At 39.7% G+C, this 25,413-nt stretch overlaps 1 protein-coding gene across 4 annotated transcripts in view; it reads right to left on the bottom strand.

The window, feature by feature from the left end:
• The window catches only part of ITGB8 (integrin subunit beta 8), a 51,023-nt gene that overhangs the window by 10,227 nt on the left and 15,383 nt on the right, over positions 1-25,413 (bottom strand). For 2 of the 4 annotated variants that reach the window (XM_060248634.1, XM_060248633.1), the window contains exons 2-9: positions 17,681-17,766; positions 12,665-12,836; positions 10,421-10,667; positions 9,943-10,108; positions 6,952-7,110; positions 2,343-2,438; positions 2,172-2,261; positions 64-198 (exon numbers count right to left, since the gene is read on the bottom strand). In XM_060248634.1, coding sequence (XP_060104617.1) covers positions 64-198; positions 2,172-2,261; positions 2,343-2,438; positions 6,952-7,110; positions 9,943-10,108; positions 10,421-10,667; positions 12,665-12,836; positions 17,681-17,766 — 1,151 coding nt within the window. The remainder of the gene's footprint in view (positions 1-63; positions 199-2,171; positions 2,262-2,342; positions 2,439-6,951; positions 7,111-9,942; positions 10,109-10,420; positions 10,668-12,664; positions 12,837-17,680; positions 17,767-25,413) is intronic. The other 2 variants (XM_060248632.1, XM_060248631.1) reach the window with 2 other exon arrangements.

The following is a 25,413-nucleotide window of genomic DNA, read 5'->3' as shown; positions in this document are numbered from 1 at the left end:
AGAAAAATAAGTTATAAAACATTTTTAAAACATCCCCTTTTGGGAACAAAGGAATGTTTGTACCTCAGCTGTCCATTTCACATTTTGGCACCCTTCAAAGCCTGTTTTTCTACTTCCATCAGGACAGATTGCAGTAACACTGACATGTATATCTTGGATTGTGTTATCCACCTGAATTTTCACTTCAGAGAGCAGCTTCTGGAACAAAAATTGAAAGAATTTCATCACATTGCTACATTTTGTTATGAAAAAGGAATTAGCATGTCTGACTCAGTGGATTTCACCAAAATTTCCAAAAAGCTTATCTGAATCCACTAATAAAGGAATGAATTGTTTTCAACATAAAGACTCCATTATGTATCAAACAGCCACAGATGGGGGAACCAGTTATTCTATCAGAGGATAGTAATGCCTGTGTTTCCAGCTAATTATACTGTTGTAGGCTGAAGTGTGTATGACACAGAAAATTCTGTTTGGATCCTGATTCACCTCTTAATGAGAACTGTGTGTGTGCATAAAAAACAAAACAAAAAAAACCCCCTGTGTACTTGTGGTGCTCAAGAGATGACAGAACTGTCATTCTATCCAGTGGCAGTCTTACTCTCTATGTCTTGCTAGGAAGGCAAAATATTCCGTCCTAGATCCATCTGCCTTCCTTCTTTGTTGTCTACTCAGAGCAGTATCCAATAACATAGACAACAGAATGTCCTTGCTCCCTTCAGGACCTCCATGTCTGAGTGACCAGTAGCAATTTTCTTCTTCATGGGAGCACAGAGTGCCTATGACAACAAAAAATTCTATTCTAATCCTAGTTCAATACTTAATGAGGAAACAGGAGCATTTTAATGAGGAAACAGGAGCATTATAGTTCTAGTCAATCTTCCCCTTCTTCTCAAGTGCCATGCTAACATCTAAAGGCAGGGATTTTTTTTTAAACTGAGAACAAATATGCAAGCCTCCATATGCACATAGAGTTATTACCATATCATTATTCCAAATGTTGATTTTTTTCAATAAACTAAATGCATGTTTTCAATACATGGGAAAGGCATACAGTTTAATAAAATGGAAGGGGGGTCTTTCTTGGCTAATTCATAGTTCAATTTGATCATAAGCATCAAGTATTTGTGTGGAAGGAAACACATACTGAAATCCAAAATTTTTTGAAGATTAAATTTGCTATGATACCAGAGACAATGTTATCAGGCATTTTATCAGTGAATATAGAAAGAATGATGCACAAACTGCTCAGATATACGTTAACTGATGCAAGAGTAGTATTTGTACCTAACTGGAGAGCCAAAGGTTGCTCAACTCTTGAGAACTGGATAGACAAGATGCAAGAATATGCAATTAAGGCAAAACTGACAAGCTACATTAACCAAAAACCAAAATATGAACTAGAAAATAATTGGTGAATTTTTGACTATTATAATCAGTCTCTGCAGTTACACATTTGAATGGCTTAATATTATATGCTGATATGATATGGTAATATTCTATAAAAATGTTAACAAGAAATAATAGGGGTATTGTATCTATGTGACTTTTATCGTAATAATTATTGCAAAAATTTATAAAAATTCTAATGAGGTTATGCATATAATTCCATAGAATAGATAAGATGAATAAGACTGGATATAAAAGATTAAATATTATAAGAAAACAATATTGTTTAAACTATTGTATGTATATATATATGTGTGTGTGTGTGTGTGTGTGTGTGTATACATACATACACATTTCTAAGTTATGTTGCCATGTACGATTTTGGGTCATTCATGATGCCATATGTATCACACCATATGGTTTTGAACCTAAAATATCATATTCTCTTTCTTGTTTTGTTTGCTATTGTATACGCACATATTTGAACAAGGAATGTCTTTAATATTTACAAAATTACCCTATACAGGTTTTTTCTTTTGAGAATCACTTTATACCCCTTTTTTCCCTATTTGATATCCCCCTTAAAAATCTATTAACCATTAAAAAAGTATATTTATGCTCATTTTCTAGAAGAGATTTCTGAGATTTTTCCTGGATATATCTTTTTATTATAGCTGTCCTTGGAGTCTATTGACTATTCACTTTAATAGTGATGTTACAAAAGCAGCTAGTAAAGAAAGAAAAATAACTTTGCAAAGATACAAGATTTTTAACGCAAATACCTCATAAGCATCGACCACCAAATCACTAAGATTCACTGCTTGTGACTCTATCTGTCTTGCAATAGTGCCAGGCAGCAGAGGCAGAAGGTCCTGCGAAAGAGACATATACCCAAGGTTATAATGCCAATTTAATCACAGCTTTCTTTCAAAACAGTTAGATGATTAAAATACCTTATACCAGTGAAACTGGCTTCCTTGGACTGCAAATATTACATTAATGTTGTTGTCTATGAGTTTTTCAGAAAGTTGACCAAGTGATGGATGCTCCTGTAAGGGGGGGAAAAAACATAAGCAGGAATTAATAATGTGGCTATTTTCACTTCCCAGGAATTCCACAGACTAAAACAGAGAATCTATCATATGTGGTACAGTCTTTTAAAGGAAAAAAAGCAACGGACATCTGGCCAGCATTAATTAGGGCATGGAAATGCAATTCTCAGTTTAGCAAAATCTATGGGAGGGTAGAACCAAGTTCCCAGAACATGTTGGCTTACCACCACCAGGCAGATTTTTGTTAATACAAATTAGCACAATTAGCATACCACACAGTTTATTTTGGAACACAGTTTGGTAACAGTTTGTTGCTATTAAAGCTTTAATGTTGCTTCAGTTTCAAAGCTTTGCCCACTGTCCACAGATGTTCTTTGGCTTCTCACCACTAATCTTGTGGACAAATACAAATTTAGCACATATCACAGAATCTCCTTCTGCAGGTTCTCTCTCTCTCTCTCATATACAAATTTCTGCTGAATTCAGTGACCCTTCGATTTCAGCAAGCTCATCTTGAACTTCTTTGTATAGTATTAAGAATTTACATTCTAACACCAAAGGAAAGGTCCCCTTTCGTTTCCGACTCTGGGGTAGCATTGCTTTCACAGCGTTTTCACGGCAGACTTTTTACGGGGTGGTTTGCCATTGCCTTCCCCAGTCATCTACACTTTCCCCCCAGCAAGCTGGGTACTCATTTTACTGACCTCAGAAGGATGAGTCAACCTCGAGTCAGCTACCTGAAAACCCAGCTTCCACCGGGCATCAAACTCAGGTCGTGAGCAGAGCTTAGGACTGCAGTACTGCAGCTTTAACACTCTGCGTCATGGGGCTCTTTCTAGGACCAAAACGTGCATTCTAATCAAATACAGCCCACATGGTTTTTAAAGTAAAAAGCTAATATTTTTGAAGATTTTTCTTTGTGCGGATAGCTTCATTTCTGATAGTCTTAGTCCATGTTCAGTTTGTAGGAAAGAAAAAAACAACCCCTAGCAACATGCTTATGAGTGAGGTGGAGTAGTTTGGGCTATTTTTCATTACACAGAAGTAGCTTCCATTAAACAAAGCTTGGAACCCTCTGCTCTAAACCATTCCCACTGCATCCAATTAGTTCCTGCTCCAAAAATCACTATTAACGGTTTTCTGTACAACCATATGGGTAGTTTATTGTCAGGATGAGATATTGTAGCAAAAATGATTATTGTAGTTACACTATTACACTAATCATAGAGTTGAAGGAACTATAGGGGCCATCAAGACCAACTCCCTGCTCAATGCAGGATCAGCCTAAACCATCCCTGTGATTTAGAGTTCCTTTTTACATGAAAATCCACTAAGGATTTTGAAGACATAGAAGGTAATAACTTTGCTTCTGATTGTACTGTCAATATCTCCCATTTATTGCTATATCTAACCCAAAAATTGATATTTGGCCAGAATGTCAGGTCATGGCTAGATTCCTGCCATGCCAGGTTCAGCAGCATACCAGCCCACTGTATAGCAGCCAGAGGACTTCTGCTTCACTAATTGGGAATGCAATAATCCTAGTCTTATGTGCAAGTGTTACTTCTTACAAATGTCGAAGCTAGGTACAAACAGAGAGGGGCCAGGCTACTAGCCGCTTTGTGATAAATAAGCAACGGGAGCTGAATCATTTGATAAACAGGATGGGATGGAATTATAGGCTCACCAGCTGCCTGTTTACACCAGACAACCTCCTGGTCGTGCTCTCTACCCCAGTGGAGCTCAAATGAATAGCAGGGGGAAAAGGTGTGTGTGTGGGGGGCAGACATTATGCAACATCACATCCAGGTTTTCACATGACTGTACTGAACTAGTAATTCTATCAATCTTTAAAGTAAAAACCCTGGGCTTTTTTTTAGCAGGAACACAGTTCTGGCGAGCTTGCTGTCAGGGGGTGTGGCCTAATATGCAAATGAGTTCCGGCTGGGCTGTTTCTACCAAAAAAGTATTGTAGAAACCAAATAGATTTGTTGATTCTATACAGCATCACCCAACATTGTGACATCACTTCTGGCTTTGACTCGGAAGGGACATTGCATATTGCTTGACATCTCTTACCCCATGACCCACCCCCCAAAATCTCCTAGGGGCTCCACACATGTGCCTGGCAACCCTAGAGAGAAATCAAAGGCAGTGTTACCACAGTCCTGCTTTCTTCCTTTACTTATCAGTTAACAATGCCAGCACATGGCAGGGCTGCCATTACTGTCTACCTTCACTGCTGATGAGAAAGTTATGGAAAGGGTGGGCAGGGACAGTAAGAGCCGCTGCATGCCCAGAGATTCCTCTGAGCTCTGACCCCTCACATCAGCAAGAGTCAATGCAAACATCACAGGAAAACAAATCACATGATTTGTGCATGGGCCCACATAATTGCCCCTGTTTTCTATATACCTATAACTTGCTGTTTCTTCTTCATACGGACGGACATCCATATCCTGTTCCTTGTGGGAAGAAAGCAGGATTTACACTCATTTTGACCAACTACTAAACTATTACACTTAGGGTTGCCAGGTCCAACTTAGAAAATACCTGGGGACTTTGGAGGTGGAGCCAGGAGACTTTTCCTAAAACAAATCAATAAAAACAGAAGCAGTGCAGTTCCTCCAAATACAGTCTTCATTTCCTCAACCCCCAGCAGCTGCACTTCCACTAAATTACACACTCACAAAGCAGCCAAAATAAACAAAGTTTGCAAGCATACACTTTTGTGATCTTACTTGAGCAATTTACTCATGGGGTTTGCTGAATGTAACCATCTGCTGTTTTTCCACTAACTTCTTCAGAATAACACAAACAGAATAACTAGTTTTCTCTTTGCTATCTATTTTACTATACAAATGTAAAACAAACAGAGGGACTGTTCTGGGTTCTCTTCATTTCTCACAGCTTCACAGGCTCACTGGGAACAGCTATGTGGCACTGCCAGCTTGCTCTGCCCCCCATTCAGCTTTGCTCCTACTGAGATTTAAAGGCCTTCCAATTTTCCAAGCTTCTTCTAGGCTTCCAAGCTTTTTCTAAGCCATCCAAAGTGGAAAGGCACCTTGTGGCTGTTGGGGCAGGGCTTCCCCCCACTAGTCAGCTGGCTGGGATTGGGGAGGAGCCTACAAAACTGGAGGATCCCCCACCAGGACCTGGGGACAGGCAAGCCTAATTACACTAAACTATTAAACATTTGCCTCACTACAGTCAGAAGAGACTGTAACAATCCCATTTTACATGCCCATAGAGATTTACACAGCTACTTGAGCACTTCTTAATATTTTAATAGTTCAGCAGTAACATACAATCTAGATTTTAAGCTTTCAAGAAAATAATCATATTGGAGCAAAGGAATCTAGCTTAGCTTTCTTCATAGACATTCCACTTGCTACATTCTGAATTTTTTTTCCTCAAGGTGGAATATTCCAGTTTTTTTATTCCTTATAGGCCAGACTTGTAGGGACTTTCTACAGGTCACTACAGCCCAGAAGTAGTAATGTTGGCACAGAAATCTCAAGTTGGAGCACCTTCCATTTAAAGAAAAGCTAAAGACACTGGTGGAGTGATAAAGGCCTATAAAGTTATGCAAGGTGGAAGAGGAGGATAAATAGCTTTTTATCCTTGTCCCAAAATACTAGAACTTGAGGGTACCCACTGAATTTGTTCTACAATAGACTCTGGAAGGCCATATGGAAGTACTTCTTTATTCAGTGGGAAATAATATGAAATGCGCTACCAGAAGACATGGTGATGGCCATGAGTGTAGATAGCATTAAAAGGGTATTAGAAAGATTCATGGAGGAGAGGTCTATTCCTGGCTACTAGTCACGGTAACTGTGGTGAACCTCTAAATATTGCTAGGTAACATCACAAGAATGCCTTAGCCTCTATTCTCTATGTGTTGGCTCTCCAGGATAAAGGGCTAGTCACTGGGAAATATAGGATGCCACTTGATGGACAACTGCTCTGATACAGCAGGGCTCTTCTGTAGTATGATGCAACAAACAAGGCAGGAAGCAATCCATACAAAAGCCGTTTGTGGTCCTCAGCATATTATATTTGTAATCTATGCTCTACTTCCATTTTGCAATGAAATGTTAATTCCCTTTATATTTATGATACAAACAAGACAAAACAAACAAACCTGGGCTGGAGGTACTTCTTATTACTGAAGAAAGCAGTTCAAAAGAGAAAGAGGGAAAGCAGTCTATGTAAGTATTTAAAATCTTTGTGGCATAGATTTTGATCAGTTGCCTCACTGATATTCCCTCCTCTTCTCCTCAAATCAACACACAACCCATGAAACATAGTTACTCACACTGCATTGACTGGGAGGAAGCAGACTGCCATACTCCTTTTTGAGCAATCAAGAACTTTAAACAGCTTGAGTGAGGAGAGATCTGGCAGAGCTTCATGTCTTCCTAGCGGTTGTTTCTCATTATGGAGGCCCTCTCAAGCTTTGGGAACTATGGTCCAAAGATAACACCATCTACAACATATACCTTACCATACTGGTTGCTTTGACGTACACATTATCTTTCAAATGGCAATTTCCATCATTAGGAACTACTATCCCTGCTAATTTACTGTCAAGGGCGAGATGAGAAGTCTGATCTGTCATCATGAGAAGTAGACGCTTTGCTTCCCTGCGCCAACCAATTTGGCTCTAGGAAAGAAAAATAATTAATTCTGTAAGGGTTTTGAATGGAAAAATTCAAGTGAAGAGGTGCCATTTGGTACTGCATTGCTCAAGCATAAATTTATAACAAAAATGCCACAGTTAACATCAGTTTTAATATACAGCAACCATAATGCACTTATTGACTTAAAAGTCTGAAATACAGGCTTAGGACAGGACCCTAGTCTCCTGAACTGATACTGCAAAACACACAATCAGAATTCCATGTATCCTCTTGGGGGCCCATCTATACATTCTGTGAAAAGGGCACTTTTTCACTCTATCTCATAATCTCTTGTCCTCTTTATCTCTCTCTGTGGACAATCTCCTTCTGTGCAGTTTGAGTCACATACTTTGTGATTTATTATATGCTATTAAGTCAAGTGGAAATCTCCACTTGCTCCACAACAGAGCAAACCAAACTGTATTATTATCAGGAATGGTTATAGAGCCAAAACCTGCTGTACTTCATTTAGTATTGATTGATTAAATACAAGACAACTTACAGAAGCAAAGGTGCAGCAAAACACTGCTACTGCAGGTATATGGGCAAAACTGTCAAAACTATTCCTATTTGACATGCTTTTCTGCTCAGGTATTGTGGCTTGTAGGGAGGCAATTTTATAAACTGTAAAATCATTGTAATCCTATATACCAGTCTAAGTCCAGCAAGAGTTTTGGACTAGAATAATTCAGCAAAGAATTGCACTGAAAGTTGACTTTTTCCCCAGTACTAAGTTTATTCTTCTTATTATGGTAGTGGAAAATGCCATCAAGTCCCAGCTGATTTATAGTGACCCCACATGGAGTAATAAATAAATTTACCTGTTAATGTAAAATAAATGGGGGGGAGAGCTAAAACTGTATTATGGTGCCATATGAGTACTAAGTATTTATAGGATTGGATTTTAATTTATGTATTGGATTTTATATGTATTTTTTATGGATAACTATTGAACACTGCCCTGAGCCCACTTGTGCATCATATATGGTACAGCATATTATATATTCTTGATTTGCATTGCAACAACTAACAAAGTAACTGACTGACTATCAGAGGAAGGGTGGAAAGGCTAGTAAATGGAAAGGCAACATTGATTAAGTTAAATCATTAGCAGACAAAGTTCACTACTAAGGAAATGTTTGCACTACTAAGGAAATCTTCCTTAGCTGGACATGTACTTTCACTTTAAAAAAAAAATCAAAACAATGCTTCTGTTTCTGTTTCAGAAGTAGACAGGATCTATACATTTATTATTATGTTTTATAAAATTTATACTCTGCCTTTCTGCCCTCAACATGGCCCGAAGGCAGCAAACAGTTTATAAAGCCAAACTGAAAGTTAAAAACAAAGCTAAAGTACACATACAAAAACATAAAAACAACAAAACACAGGGAAGGAAGAAGGGGTCATGAGGGACTGTCAGATGATGGCAACACAGGGGGATAAGTGAGACTCCCTGAGGAGAGAGTTCCAAAATTTTTGTGCTATGTATGATTGAGAAGGCCCTTTCTCTAATTGCTATTTGCCTGATATTAACAAGTGGGGGCACCTGAAGCAGGGTGTGAGTGTAGTGGCTGGACAGGTTTGTAAGGAAGTAGGCAATCTTCTGGGTCAACAGCAGCACCTAGACTTGTACCTGGAAACAAACTGGGACCCAGTGTAGATGGGCCAAGACTGGGGTGACATGGTCCCTATGAGACATTCCAGTCAACATTCTAGCTATATGCATCCAGCATTCTCCAGTGTATACATAAAGTGGGCAATAGGTTGTAGTTGAAAAATTATAAGGACATGCATTGCCAGGGTTTCAATATATGAATGACGTTCCTCCCATGCACATACAGCAGTCTTGCCAACAAATTGAGGAGTTCCAGGAGAGGGTAAGAGAATTCAAACAAACAGGCAGGTCATAAAATTCTGTTTAACTCACGCTTGAATCTGCTGGAAGGAGTTGAAACAAGGTAAAATTTCATTGTTGCAAAACCCTTGGAGTTAATCTGTTACTTGTATCAAAGTTACATATTACTAAGAACTAGGAAAATGCCCAAATTCCCACGATGATGCAACAGGCAATTAGAAGTTGGGAGATTGCCATCATGTAGACCCAACATTTGAAGGTCAGGGCTGCTTTCTGAGTTAAATCTGGCTATTTATGTAAGACTACATTGAAAAGAAGGACTTCAACACAGCACTTAAGCAAGGAAGGTTAAATTTTTTTTTTAAAAGCCCACCCCAGCACTTTAGGCCACTGTATTTTGATTAAACATCATGCTGTGTGCATGGACTTGGAGGTGGGGGTTTGGATTTTTTTCTCTCTTACTGTTTCATAAGATTTGTTTAATACTGGGAATGAAACAAAGATTAATAGTTTTTTTTTTAAAGGAAAGAGTAAAATAATACCGACATTATTCCAGAACTGGCTTCTACATTTTAATAATGCTGCTCAACACACATACAAGACAGATTCACAAACACTGTGTAGGTGTTGCTGGGAATTAGTTTTGGGATTTTCAAAGTTCAGTCTGAAGCATGGCAAACTTCTGTAAAGCCATTGGCTGAAATCTCTGGGTTGTATCCAATAACTGCTTTCTGCTAAGCAAGAAGCCTTCCTCTGCCAAAGCAAGCTTCCTGGCTTAGCAGAAAGAGATCACCGGACCCAACATTATGCCTCTGGGAGCACCACAAGCTCTACAGTACTGACTTTGGCTCCATGAGAAGCTATCATCTGCTTCAAACCATAAGATTGTCAATTACAGAAATTGGGGGAAAATCCGCATTTACTATCTATCAATTACTTCTTCTCCATTATCTCTTACCTGGCATACAGTTGCCTGCAGCATAGCATCAAAGCCTCCTTCTGGTGTATCAATATTGCCAGAGATTTTTTGCCTACTAATTGCACTTCTGAATTCTGTTATCTTGTCAGTTAGTGATAATACATTGATATAGCCATGAGGAGGCATACAATCCAGATTATAATCACTGTTTGGGAAAAGGAAGCACCACAGATTAGAATATAGCTAAAGCAGCAGTTAGTTCTAATGCAATGAATCTGGGAGTCACTTCTGGGATTGCAAGCAGCCCCACCCCCAAAATTCCCCAGGGGTACAGGCACAGCCCTATGCTCGGCAGGCATTGCAAGAACCCTTGGTAGATACTCAAAGATGAATGGTTGCTCACTTATTTTATACCCTATTGCTTTTCAATATATAGATTAAAATAGATTTAGATTGGAGTGTGTGCTCACATGACACCATTAGGTCTAAAATCAGTACTGAATGAATATACACCAACCTGCACTGATTATGGATTCTTCCTGGGTGAATACTAATATATGGAGTCACAGTCTTATCCACATATGATCCAAATCCAAGTCTTAAATCAAGGGTAATATTTTCCATCTTTTGAGATAAATCAAACCCAACGGTATTTAATTTTTCTATGTTTTTGTGCATAGATGCAGACACATCAACTAAATAATAGAGGTCCACAGGGTACTTTTCCAGAGGATGGACTTTCAAAATAAAACTTGCTTCAGATCCTGATATGTAAAAAGACAGAGTTACAATCAATATGTCTAAATATTACAGGTTACCTAACAAAAAACCCGCATAAAAATGGTAGACTACAAGAAGAATTTAACAAAAAGTGTGCTGGAGTATTAGAAATGAAAGACCCATCTGTGTGTAACATTGGAATGTCTTTTTTGCAAGCAAGAATTGAAGGATGGGTCGGGAAAATCACCCCTAGTGCTTCATCATAGCCTTGACTCATTATTTTCCTGAGGCCCAGGTCCATTCACTCAATTCCCAATTCTCCAATTGCTCTTAGACAATACACCATTATTTTATTATTTTAAAAGATTTTGTACCCAATCTTTTCACTATATACAGGCTTTATGGCAGCTTACTCCCTAACTACACTCAGCTCAAAATATAACACATTGTCACCACACATTTTTATAGTCCTGTCCTTAGCCTTCAGAGTCTTCCTATCATGGCTGTTTTCAGTGTTTCCTCTTTCAGGATCTACCCATTTGCTGTGTTATTCTGCTGTCCTTCTTCAGAATGGGCATGAACCAGGAAAATGTGGTTCAGTTCATGTTTCATGACATGCCCCAATGTGAACCACAAGCCATCACATTTTAGCAGCCTCATGAACCAGTTCAATTTGTGAGGCAGTATAATGGCACCTGCCTGAACAATTGTCTAAAGAAGCAAAGCAGACCAGAAACTCAGAACTTCAACTTGTCCCTTCTATGTTAACATTTCGTTTTCTTCTGTCAGTGCATCTGACTGCTGCTCCTCCTCTCAGCAGAACACGCCAAGAGCAAATGCAAATAGAACAGCATGACAAAGCTGAAGTAAGCAGCCTGCAGCTGTTGTGGCAACTCTAGCAGAAGCTGAAGCCTGGGCCAGCACCCATAAAGAGGCAATAGCCTCAAGCTCTGTTTCTCTTGCTCAGTCATCTAACTGGCCGGATGCCTGATACTACATACCAGAGATACAGGGATCAGGGTTATATATATTGAATTGCCTCAAAACCCCCCTGGTTTCACCTGACCTTTCCACCCTATGTAAAATAAAATATTATATTATTTTTAAATTTTAAAACTCCTTGAGTGTCATTTAAATTGTTTAAAAATGGATTCCTGATCCTTCCTTCAGGTTCCTGGGCTGAGCCAACAGCCACAATATCGCACTGAGACAGGATGGGACAACCAGAGTTCTTCAGCAAAGAAGAAAATACGTTATTAGGGTGGCTCAATCAGTAAAGGGAAAGAAAAATGGAGGGAAAATCTTGCCTCTGAGGGAGGGAAGTGGATGGGGCTGTCATAATAATCAAGTAGTGAACTTCAAAAAGTAATCATGTACTGTGTGAAGATAACTTTCTTTATTCTTTCCTGAGATTATTTTCCATTAACTCCATTGGATGACCCCAAGCATTATGGAAGAAGGCATGCCATACATAATTTTATAAATCCATTATGTCTCTCTTCAATAGTGTTCTTTCCCCAAAACCAAGAAAGCCCTTTCATTGATTTATATTTCCACTTGGTCAGGAATCCAACAAAGGACGTAGTCCAGGGAACAAAAAGCCTCTGAGAGAAGAGAACAGGAAGTAGCAGGCTTGAACTGAGGCTGAGCAAATCCAAGTATGGGTTGCCAATCTATTTCTGTTGGTCCCACCTAGATCCAATCCAACCATATGATGGATTACTGCCTGCTTCCCTCAAGGCTGCCTCACAGCACAACATGAGGTGGGAAACAACACTGGATAAATCATGTTATCACCCACTGCTGCCACCCTTCCATTCTACTACAGGGGAAATAGCCAGCAGCCACCTGGCCTCCTCTGCTTTCTCTATGTACAGCCCAAACCCCACAATTAGGTGAGGAGAGAATGGGATGGAGAATGGGAGGAGATCTATGCTCAGATGCCAGCAGATCTCTCTCTCTCTCTCTCTCTCTCTCTCTCACACACACACACACACACACACTCACAAATTAAACAGTCTTTTCTTTTTGATAAACAAACCTGGATGTAGCTGGATTGAAATCTCTCCAGGTGTCACTTGTATATTAAAATCATTGCTGGATACAATGACACCCACTTTGGGACTTTCTATAAAGTCTGGCCGGCATCCTCTGGTAATTAAATGTGAAATTATGTCACAACGTTCCTTCTGCTCTGTTCCAATCATGAAGTCCTGTTTTAAGAGAGGTGGGGAAAATATAATAAAATAGAGCTCTAAAGAAAATGCTCTGTAGTATCCAAGCACATCTACATAACCAAAATGAATTTCAAACGATGGTGCATACCATTATAATCACACAATTTTTTTCATAAATATACATGTTAGAAGCAATGACAAGAAAAAGTTTATAAACAGATGCTAATTGTTCTAATAGTTTTTGAAGGAAGTTCATCTACTTTTGAAGTGATGGATATTTTTGTAGTTTTAATAACTTTTGCTTAATTTGATACAAAGGCTACATATTGTATTTTTCTTTTGGGGTTTATGTTACAATTAATGAAGAAGCTTCCACCTGTGTTGAAAGATATTGAAGCTTTGCCACTGACTTCAACTAGAGATGCCCTAAACAAAAAAGTCTAGTAGACAACAGTTACAAGAACAGGACCTGAAGTTATATTTCTAGAATGAAATGAAGAGTCAGCTTCCAGCAGTTCTTTCTGGGCTTATATATTGAGATATAATACCTGTATGGTTATAGTGAATTGTTATGCTTCTGCCTAACTACATGTGACAACTCCATTCAGCCCAACAAAATAAAAAGAGCCTTGTGAGATCAGATCAGTGGCCCATCTAATCCAGCATCTTGTTTTACAGTGGCCAATCAATTGCCTTGGAGGGCCAATGAACAGAGCACAGAGGCCAAGGCTTCCCTTGATGCTGCCCCCAGCACTTTAGAGATTTGCTGCCTTTATATATAGCTGTTCCCTTTACTTACCATGGCTAGTAGCTATTGAACATATCCTCCATAAATCTGCCTAATAGCATTTAAAAACCACTGATAATCTGTTCCTCCTTGGAACCACATAGCGACAACTGTTCTCTTGAGACTGTTTTCAGTTGCTACTTTTACCCCTCAGAAAAGTTCTTGGAAACAACCCAAAAAATCCCATACCTCCCAGTCTTTTGGAAGTTCTTCCAAGTAGCTTTGCTTGAAAGGGCCTTTTTGTTGAGGGAGTAGAAATATATCTATTAACAGGTAATATCTCTCTATTGAGGGCTTTTTTCCAGGTGTGCTTATGTTTTACAGTTTGTTAGGCCTTCTTATATTCTAATTTATATTCTAATTCTGGACTGTACTAATAGCTATCACGCTGCTCTGGCCATTCATATCAGTTTAGGGAACACACACACAACTAAATAACTGCACATAACATATGAGTGAAGACTTTGACTGTGGGGTCACAGTGACTGGTTCTGTTGCCAAAGATATGCAGCATGCACCTTCTTCCAGTGCCAATCACTGAAAGGACTGCCAGTCTGACTCATGTTCAGAAATGGAAGCACCGCAGAAATAAGAGGCACTGAAACAACAAGGCTGTTTATTGTCTCATCCAGAAATCTGTTTCCAGCTGTAGTCTAATAGGTACTTCTAGTCACAACTGATACATACAGCATACTGATACAACTGATACAACATATTGCCACTGAACACAGAAGTTTTGTTATCCAGTTATTATGGCTAACAGCCACTGATATACCCATCCTGCACAAATCTTCTTTTTAAAGCTACCTAAGACAATTAATTCCTTAAGTTAAAGATGCATGACATAGTGTGCTCTAAACCACTGGGTAAAACTGGGTTCTAACATGTTAAGAAAAAAGTAAATTCTCTATCCACTTGTATGATACCACTTGCAACTATGATCCAGGTGGGCAGCTGTGTTGGTCTGAAGTAGCAGAACAAATTTTGAGTCCAGTGGCACCTTTAAGACCAACAAAAGTTCATTCAAGGTAGGAGCTTTCGTGTGCAGGCACTGCACACGAAAGCTCATACCTTGAATAAACTTTTGTTGATCTTAAAGGTGCCACTGGACTCAACATTTGTAACTTTGTAAACTTGTATAAATGTTTATCCAAATTTCATGACATTTTAGTCAACATATTTTTAAACCATTTTTAAAAACCTAAGTGATAGGATCAAGCATGGGCAAATGCTGGCTGTGCAGTTTACAGGGCTGGCTTCCTATTCTTGTGACAGGTAGGAACCATGCAGGAAAAAGATATTTTCCCTCTGATGGGATATTTATCATGGAGGGCCCATGGATTGGTTGCAGGGCATCCATCCATTTGGCATGCAGAAGGTTAAATCCCTGGCATCAACTGTCAGGTAGTAGGTGATGTGAAAGACCTCTACTCAAGACCCTGGGGAGCCAATGCCAGTCTAAGAAGACAATATTAACTTTGATAGACCAATGATTTGATTCAGTAAAAACAGCTTCATAGTTCATATATGTCCATCTGTTCTTATGTTCCAAACCAGGTGGGTGAGAAGACCTTCTTTTTAAAAAAGATCTAATTGACATCTCATTAAGTGAAATGTTTTTAGAGGATCACTTCTTCAGCACATGCAAATAAGGTGTACATACGTGGGGGGATAGATTATACTGATGATCCCTCCTCAAAAATACTTGATGGTATCACTTTGTCATCACAGCAGGCAAACATTACACTTTATTTAGTCTGTGGCTCACAGTGTTCCAACAAGAATTGCTTTTCTCAAGACAAGTGGTTTTTTATTGGGTAGGTAATAAATTTGACAGATGAAAATGCATTTTGCTCTGAACTGCACAACTGAATTAGTGTGTGTGTGTGTGTGGGGGGGGGGTTGCCAAACAGAATTTCCCATTTACTGGGCTGGAAAATATTTGAATACTCCCAGCACACGCTATGGTGGTTTGCTTAAAAACTGGACACACAAAAAAAAGGGGAATGGACAAAAGAAAGATGTGGAACATGGTTCATACTTGGCACAGTTCTTACCAACAGGACTTTTTTTGGTAGAAAATGCCAAGCAAGATATCATTTGCATATTAGGTCATACTCTTGATGTCACCATTGTTTCACACAGGGCTTTTTTTTGCAGAAAAAGCCCAGCAGGAACTAATTTGCATATTAGGCCACACACCCCTGATGTCAAGCCAGCCAGAGAAGTGTTCTTGTGCAGGGGTCATTTTGTAGAAAAATAGGTGGTGGAGCTCATCCAGGGATTGTTATGCAGCTGCACCTACTATTCAATAGATAAGGAGGTGGAACTCTCAGAAGAAGGAGGTGGAACGCTCATAAAAGTTCAGGAGCTGTGCTCCTGTGAGCTCCCACTGAATCTGAGGCCTGTTCCTGTGCATTCCTACTCAAAAAAAGCCCTGCTTACCTGAAATGCAATAAGACCAGGGTCAAGATCCCATGCCTACAAGTCACTAAGTATTGAAAGTAATGTATGACCACAGTCTTTGTGTAGTCATTCCTCCATATGTTATTTCCTACATAGAATGATGGCCTCCAAGTCCAAATTATGATGAAAGTTGTTCTCAATTGCAGTGCTATATCAAAGCCTGTCATAAAATCTCACATCTGCATGTAGACTGAAGCACATGGCATGATTAACTAAGTAATGGGGACTTGATTAGCAACTCTTCAGTTTTTCATATGATAGACATAAACGATCAACTACAAAATAGAAAATATTTATGTGATTCAAAGAATACTTTTATGCTTGGTTAACTTTTTTTTTAAAACTAGCTAACTATATCTTTCTTCTACACTCCAAAAATGGAAACGCAACATGGTGAAGTGTGTTGGCATTTTACAAGATATAAAAAACCATTGCACTGCAACTGCTTAAAGCTGAACATACACACAAAGCTGTCTTATATTGAATTAGACCATCACAGAATCATAGGCAGATCACAAGAGTGAGGGCAGGAAGGGTTGTATTAGAACAGAGCTGTCAAACATGCGGCCTGAGGGTCGAATCAGGCCCCCGGAGGGCTCCTATCAGGCCCTCGAACAACTGGCTATCATCTGCTTCCTTCTCCCTCTCTCTTGCTTCCTTCTGCATAACAGCTTGCTTTGCAAGACTTGCTCAATTGCCCAGGAACTACAGAGCAAAACCTCTATTGTCCCCATTGGCTGAGGCTCCTCCCTTGGGGAGGGAGGGGAGGATCGATAGCTTGCTTTGCCAGGTTCTCTCAATCACACAGCAAAACTACTGAGTCAAGCCTCTCTTCCTTCTATTGGCTGAGGCTCCTTTCCTCCTCATCCCTTGGGGAAGGAAGGAAAGAGCCAGAGCTTCCTTTGCCCGGTTACCTGGATCCCATGGGAGAGCTACAAAGAAAGCACCTTTAAGACCAATGAGTGCTAATGTTTTAAGTTTTTTTAAACCTTTAATTGTGTTTGTCTTTGTCCATAAAGTTTATGTCTTTGCTACCTAATCTTAAGTAGGTACTCACATGGCCCTGTCCGACATGCCCAGCCCAATATGGCCTGGCCTGACAAGGACTCATTTATATCAGATCTGGCCCTCATAACAAATGAGTTTGACACCCTTGTATTAGAACTTAGTTCTCGGGGGCCCTTTTTACATATCCAGGGAAATGCTGATTGCCACTTTGGGGTCATGAAGCAATTCTTCTCCAGGCAAGTTTGGCCAGGGATTCTGGAGGTTTTTTGCCATCTTCTGGGCATGGAGCAGGGGTCACTGGGTGTGTGTGTGGGAGGGGGGGCAGGATTTCTGATTTCCTGCTGTGCAGGGGGTTGAATTAGATGGCCATGGAGATCCCAGGGGCTGAGTTTGGGACCTTCAAAATGCAAACCAGAGACTCTTCTGCTTAGCTACTAGGGCAGTTAAAATACATGTGGACAAACATGAATAGAATTTAAAAATTATTTTAATGGACCTTTCCCTAGCAATTGATTTCCTATTTTGATACAGAAGTTTTCTTTTTTGCACAGCTCCTGTACTAGAAAAATGGAAACCAGTAACTCTGCTCCATCATACCTAATACAGAGAAACAGCTCACCTCTTGAGTACACCATCCACATTCTGGGCCCACGGCAAGGCACTTGGTACATGTGGCTGCATTAGAGATGATGCATCTGTTTTCTGCTGTAATAAAATATAAAGCCATTCAAATACTTTGCTAGCATGCCCAGCGTACATCTACATTTTAAATGCAGAGTTTTAAGAAAAAGATCATACGCACATGACATTTATCAATCAGAGCAGGGAAGCACTAAAAAGACTTCAGCAGACAAGATGCAAGATTAGTGGCACTTTGTGGACAATCAAAATAAAACTATCTCTTTATTTGGTTTGTAGCTTAATCATTCTAGCTGCTCCATGAGCAGGGAACAGTTCAGGAAAGCCTGGAGCCCGACAAATGGGGGGGGGGGGTATAGAGAACTCAGAGCGGGGGTATAGCTCATGGTTGGCCTGCATCTGCTTGGCAACCTCTCTTTTGGAGTTCAAGCTTTGTTCTTTTCAAGAAAAAGAACAAAACAGCAAAGAAAGGCCAGAGGTGGCTGTATTGGCAGCAGTGTTTGTGTTTGTGAGAAAAAAGGACTTATTTGTCAAGGCCCTGACCTATTTGTGCATATGCATAACAGTGTCCTCTCAATCCTTTTCATTACTTGGCTTGATTTTGCTGTTTTCTTAAGTACTCATACAATCATCCAGCAGATCTGTAGTATGTGTAGAAAATCCTACCAGCAGTCTTGGATGTTTCTGCCACCATTGAGATTTCACTGGTATTAGTTCTAGCTTGAGCTTCTTTTCATTATTTTAAAATAAACTAAATTTCTTCCTTTCTTGCATGCATGGATCAGAAAAGCAGTTCTTTATTGCTTCTGTCCCTGCACCATCTAGCATAAATGATTGCCAGTGATGTGTTTTACTTCTCAAGTTAATTACCTGAAATGATTTGCCCACAAGCAGCAGCAGCTAGCGGCTGTGACTACTTGCCTCAGGAATACCCACATGATCCCTTTTCAGCTTGATGCTTTGTTGCATGTTTGTATTTTTTTAAAGGGCAGGGTGCCATCCGCTATTTTCAACTCTTTGACAGAGAGCTTTGGAAGTCTGCCCTCGAAATGCAAGCTGCGGTTCTTTGTTCTGTCAGCTCTCAGGCACATCCAATGTGGCAAACAATGAAACATTTGCTGTCTCCTTATCCATAAAGCCACAAAACTGTAATGCTGGAACTTGAAGGGCCAGCTGCTCCAAGTCCTGCACAGTGGCAGCATCCTCAGTCAGTAGAAATGACTGGCCCTCACCGGAAAGCACAGTCCCACTATTTAGCTGCAGAGTTCACACAAATGAGAGAAACTAGGCCAAAGTGCTGAATGATTCTTTTGCTTCAGCTAAAAGGTAAACTGTACTTAATTAAGAGAGAACAGAACAGGAAAAGTATATAAGCCAAGTCAGAATAAGAATAGTTTTAGGAGAACCCGTATGGTTAAAGTGTCAGAATGAAAAAAAGAAGACCTGGGTTCCATTATTCAAGCAAAGTACATAATCTGAGGCATATTGCTATGGTTGGTCACACTCTTTCAAGTCTACCCTACCTCACAAGGTTGTTGTAAAGAGGAAAAAATGGATGGCACAACTTTATATGCTGCTCTGTCTTCATTGGAAGAAAGTCAGAATGGAAATGTGATAGATTTAGACAGGCCTCATTTTGAGGTGGAGCTCACCAAAGCAGCACTCCAGAAGAGAAGCTTGCCCTGCACCAGCTGCATTGCCCAGCTTCTCATAGGCTGGTGTAGGGCTAGCTTCTCTTCCTGGGCAATAAAAGCCATGTGGAAAGAAAAGCCTCCAGGAGGGGCCTGCATGCACACAGATCCTGGGGCCAGCTTTTCTTCCCAGGCAGCTTAAACCACATGGCAAGAGAAGCTTGTAAGCAGGGTCTCTGTGCAGCAAGGAGAGACCTCCTTGCAGCACGGAGATCCTGGCCCCAGCTTCTCTTGCAGAGCAGTTCCTTCATCCCTCCCCCCCCATTTATTTGCTTTCTTTGTTTCTTTCTCCCTGTTTCCCCTCCTGCCCTCTTCCTTCCTTCTCCCCCTCCCTCCCCCCAATCAACTTTCTTTCTCTCTGATTATCTCATTAGCATAACTCATTTAAATATGCCACACCCCCTGATGAGATGCTAATAAGCTCCTGCACATCTTTTTCTACAAAATGACCCCTGGATTTAGGGTTGCCAGGTCTGACTCAAAAAACATCTGGGGACTTCGGGGGTGGAGCCAGGAGACTTTGAGGGTGAAGTCAAGAGCAAGGGTGTGATAAACACAACTGAACTCCAACGGGAGTTCTGGCAATCACATTTAAAGGGACCACATTATTTTGAAATAATGAAGGATGGGGCACCTTCTTTGGGGGTTCATAGAATTGGACCCCCGGTCTAATCTTTTTGAAACTTGGGGGTGTTTTAAGGAGAGTCAAAGAATAATGAATTTTTAATGAATATGTCCTTGACTACTACACCATGATTGGTCCATTATGCAACTAAGTGACCACACAAAATCAAAGGATCCCAGGCAAAGTTGTAATCTGTAGCTCTCCCCCCGCCAATAAAATGGTTAATTTATGAAAAAATTAAAAAAATTACATAGCATAAAATGACGAATGAGATAGTATAGAGTTTACAGATATAAAAACAATTAAGTACAAAGTACAACACTGAATAATATTTGAGGACTTCCCAGAACATTACAGATTGGCGAGGGCTGCCAAGTCCAATTCAAGAAATATCTGGGGACTTTGGGAGTGAAGCCAGGAGCCAGGTTGTGACAAGCATAACTGAACTTCAAAGGGAGTTCTGGTCATCACATTTAAAGGGACCGCACACTTTTTAAATGCACACCTTTTAAAGATTTGGAAGCTAGGAAGCACCGAAGCATATAAGAAGTCTGTTACAGCTCAACTGGAGCTTGGGGGTACTAATTAGATGAGAAAGTTGCAGGTATTCAAACCACAGAGGATCTGTAGCTCTTCACATAATCAGCTTTCCTGTCAAGGAATCAGATCCTAACAAATGACCAACACAGGAAGAAACTAACTATACGAGAATAACTACAATATCATCAATGATGTCACAGCAACAAGGAAGATCTGCAAATCACTCTTTATAGAAAGCCTTTGTATAGAAATGGCACACACTATAAACTCAATGTAAGTTAGAAATTTTAAAGGAAATGAATGAATAAGGTGGCTTTTTCTCATTACTTGCAAAATGAGATTCAGAATCTGTTAGGTTAATAATTTGTTCCAACAGATTCTTATAGAAGTAACATTTACAGACATGCATTCATTCATAAAGTATTTCTCCTTCAGCTGCCAGTCTATTTTTTAAAAACATAAATTAGAACCAAGGCACTATTAAATTAGTTATTTTTAAAGAAAAAAACTTGCACTAAAGCTAGAAATATTTTTATGAGCTGGCGCTGTATAGAACAGAGACTTCTTTTGCCATTTTACCAAAAGAACCCAGACAAAGCTGCACAATCGGATTGCCAAAAATCAAGAGGCAAGTTTCTACTGGCTTTAGTTAAATAACTGATATATGCCAAAAGGTATTTTAAAACAAGTCAGGCCACATTTTGGCTTAACAAAAAAAAAAGAAAAACAGAATTGCACAGGCATATATACAAAATAAAAGCATAGCTCGCGTTAGATCATGCCCAATTGTATAACATGTTGTGTATCACGTTGGAGAATTATAGTCCAGTCCTCTAAATAACATTTAATGGGACCAGGTACTGCAAGAACAAAGATGGAACGTGCCTAGGACAAGACCAAACTGAAGAACAGAGTTAGACTGCATGCCTCACAGTCTCTTCAGGCCTAGGTCTACTTATTGTCTAGACATGCAGAAGAATGAGGTGGTAATAAAGCAGTAAAGTCAATTGCACCTCTTCAGATTGTAGGTGAAGGATTACTTTCCCCAACACTCTTCTACATTAACAATTCCCTGTAAATGGAAAGCTACCACAGTGGACAATAGAGCTGGAGGTTGCCAGGTCCAACTCAGGAAATATATGTGGACTTTGGGGGTGGAGTCAGGGGCAAGGTTGTGACAAGTATGATTGAACTCCAAATGGAGTTCTAGCCATCACATTTAAAGGGACTGTGCTCCTTTTAAATGCCTTCCCTTCATTAGAAATAATGGAGGATGGGGCACTTTCTTTGGGGGCTCATAGAATTGGACCCCCTAGTCCAATCTTTTTGATTTTTTTTAGAGAGAGGTATTTATTATTTATTTAATTAATTAATTTATATCTCGCCCTCCCCACCAAAGGCAGGCTCAGGGCGGCTCACAAACCAAGGGTCGACACAATCACATTAGTGTGACCGATACAATAAGCAACAATAAAAACATAAAACATAAAAACAATTTAAAACATTTGCATGTGTTACTATTATAATTTCAGGCAGCAATTTAAATTCTAATGGTTAGTTTTACTCAGAGGTCTCAGAAAACCAGATCAATGTGGGTTAAGCACGGAAACATAATCTAGAAAACTCTGAAGCTGCACTGCCACAGCCCTTTCAAGATACTAGATTCTATGCTGAGAATTTGGTGCCTCTATCTTAAAAAAACAGCCCCCAGAGCCCCAGATACCCAAGGATCAATTCTTCATTATACCCTATGGGGGCAGTCTCCATAGAGTATAATGGAGTGCACAGCAGACATTCAAACCCCCCCCCCCCCAATTTTTCCCTCCTCAATGTGCCCCCCACTTAGGATTTTCTACTTGGAGGCACATTATAAAGTTGAGATTCCCTGCCTTCAGTTTGAATCAGTACAGTCCATTCTACCTCTTATCTATTTCATTTACAAAATTTGTACCCACTCCTCTGTTCTGATCAATGCTACCAAGGCAGCAAAAAGATTTAAAACATACATAGTAAAAACCATTAAAACCAAACAAAAATAATTAAAACACTCAAAACCAAGCTAAAATAAACTTACGGTACAATAAAACACAAATTTTGTTAGTCTTTAAGATGCTACAGGACTCTTGCTCTTTTCTGTTGATAAAAACAGCAATTAAAACATAGGGCAGGAAGGAGGGATCACTGAACAAATGCAAGATGAAAACAGTCTTCACCTCCCAGTAGGAGATGGCAATGGAAGTGGACAGATGAGTCTATCTGGGGAGAGTTCCGGTGCCACAACCAAGTAGGCCCTCTCTCAGGTTGACTTCAGTGCCTGCAACTCTTGTTTTGTGTACTGCTGCTGCTTGGCATTTCATACAATTTATGTAACTCCCCCCCACTTTGTTATTGCTACTGGATTGGATTTGGCAATATGGTGCTGCTATTTTTGATTGCATTTGATTTCATTATGTATTTTATATATGTTTTAACTGATAATTGGAAACCACTTTGGGAGTTTTATAATTGAGCTGTGATGTATAATTTTATTAAATACACCTAATGAAATGTCACTCTGTTTATAAAGCATTGAAGCATTAATAGCTTGACAAATTCTTAGCCCAAGCCCAGATTGGGTAATTGCAAAGTTCAGTGATTTTGCTAAATAACCCTGGGACCCCATGTCTGAGAATGAAAATTGTGCCAAATATCTGTAAAGCAGCAGGATGGGATCAGTTGTAAGAAGAGAAGCAGCAGGCAGGGAACTAATCCCCTCCCATTTGCAATCTTTCCTCTCACAGCCAAACATATTTCTTGTCTCAGTGTTTGACTACCAGAAAAGCAATGAGCAAGGTAAGGGTTCAAGATCTTCTCCAGCACCTACTTCTCTCCTTGAATCTTTCTAAAACCTTACTGTTTTATAGCTTTTGCATGACCAAGGATTTCAGACACAATGTGTGGGTAGACCTTACTAAATTTTAAGATAAGCAAATTCCTTGCTGTTGCTCAATTGCTAATTGCAATTTACAATGGACGATATAGTTCAAATGATGAGGATCAAGGTAAGAAGACAACAGAACTTGGTATGTACTTAAAGTATTCTCAAGTTTCATTTCAACTAAACTATTCATTCCACTTATGTCTAGTACATACAATTTCTTTATTAAATAACTCAAATAATCAGCCCAAGGAGGAAGAGCAAGAGATTTACAAATCCTAACATATTTTCCTCCTCATTCTGGCTGGTTTCTCTTAAAAGGAAAAGGCCTTGCAGCTTGATCTCTCCCAGGTTTAGTTGGAAAATGTCCTACCGATAGCAATGAGACTTGCTTCTGAGCCTGCATACTTAGGAGTGCAGCTTTAATCTCCCAAGGTGGCTCAGGAGGAGAAAGAAAGATTCTCTTCCTGCTGAATTGTTGTTTCAGGAAAGGCAACAGCAATGCAGCCTGAATACTGAGTGTTCTATACAAAGCAGCTTTTATTGCTTGTGAGGGGGGAAAGAAGTCACAAGAAAAAGAAAATTAATAAGGTCTGCCTTTCTGTTAAAACTTACCAAAATGAAGCACATGTTTTATCCACACACCCTGCAAACCCCTCTCTGCTGTTTACCACTTTAAACAATTTCTTCATAGGAGGCCCTCTTTTGTATATCATAGAGAAGTAATGGAGCATTTTTTTAAGTGGGGGACATGACAAAGAATTATAAAATTATGCATGGGAAGGAGAGAGTTGACAAACAGAAATTTTTCTCCCTCTCTCAAAATACTGCAACTTGAGGGCATCCGATGAAGCTGATGGGTGGACAAAAGGAAATACTTCTTTATACAGCAAGTGATTAAAATATGGAATCTGCTGCCACAGGATGGCGTGATGGCCATAGGAATAAACAGTTTTAAAAGAGAATTAGATGGATTCATGGATGATAAGTCTATCAATGGCTACTAGCCATGGTGATTGAGGGGAACCTCCACATTCAGAGGCACTAGTCCTAAGTCCTCTGAATCCCAAAGCCAGGAGACACCAGGAGAAAGCCTTGGCCTCTATGCCCCATTGTTGGCCCTCCAGAGGAACTGGTTGGCAACTCTGTGAGACAGGATGCTGGACTAATGGACCACCACTAGTCTGATCCAATAGGGCTTTTCTAATATTCTTAAGCAACTAAATCCTGTAAGGACATGCAACAAGACTGGAAAAGTACAGGAACAAAAGGAAAAATGATGAAGCAGAATACTGAGGGTTGGAGAATGATTCGATCAAGACAGTTTACTAGTATCACTTCATGTTGTAGCGAAATCACTTTGTTTCTCTCCCTTCTCATCTGCAATTAATGTCTTTGCAGTGATCTGTTTTCTTAAGACTTTAAAAACCATTTAAAAACCAAAGGAAAACCAAAACAAGTAGGACTTAGATAATTTTTTCTATTGTAGATAATGCTATAGATGACAGACTGCCCAAAGCATAGCTTAAGGACCACCTATTCCCATATAAACCTAACACCATGACAGTCATCTTCTAGGCCCTGCTATGGGTGCATCCACCATATAAGGCTAGATGGGAGGTCACCCAAGAATGGACCTTCTCAACAGAGGACTGAAATTAGGGAATTCCTGCCCCATATACATTCATTTACCCTTCCCTAGCCCCATCTGCTGCCAGCAGGTGAAGAGTTTTCTGTTTTATTCCGCAATATATTCCTTCACTGAACTTCCTTTCCACTTATGTGTTTGTGTTTTGCTGCGTTGTTTTTATGGTCATATATGTGTGTGTGGGTACACACATTTTAATTTTTTAAAAATGTTTAGACTGTTTGCACTGAGCAGTGTGGAAAGGTGACATGTTTTAAATTATATTGAGAACAAACCACCAAATGGAATACCT

Source organism: Heteronotia binoei, chromosome 10, assembly GCF_032191835.1.
Source record: "Heteronotia binoei isolate CCM8104 ecotype False Entrance Well chromosome 10, APGP_CSIRO_Hbin_v1, whole genome shotgun sequence".
In the NCBI taxonomy this organism is placed as follows: Eukaryota; Metazoa; Chordata; class Lepidosauria; order Squamata; family Gekkonidae; genus Heteronotia; species Heteronotia binoei.
The sequence above is the reverse complement of the archived record's forward strand: the minus strand, read 5'-3'. Positions and strand labels throughout refer to the sequence as shown.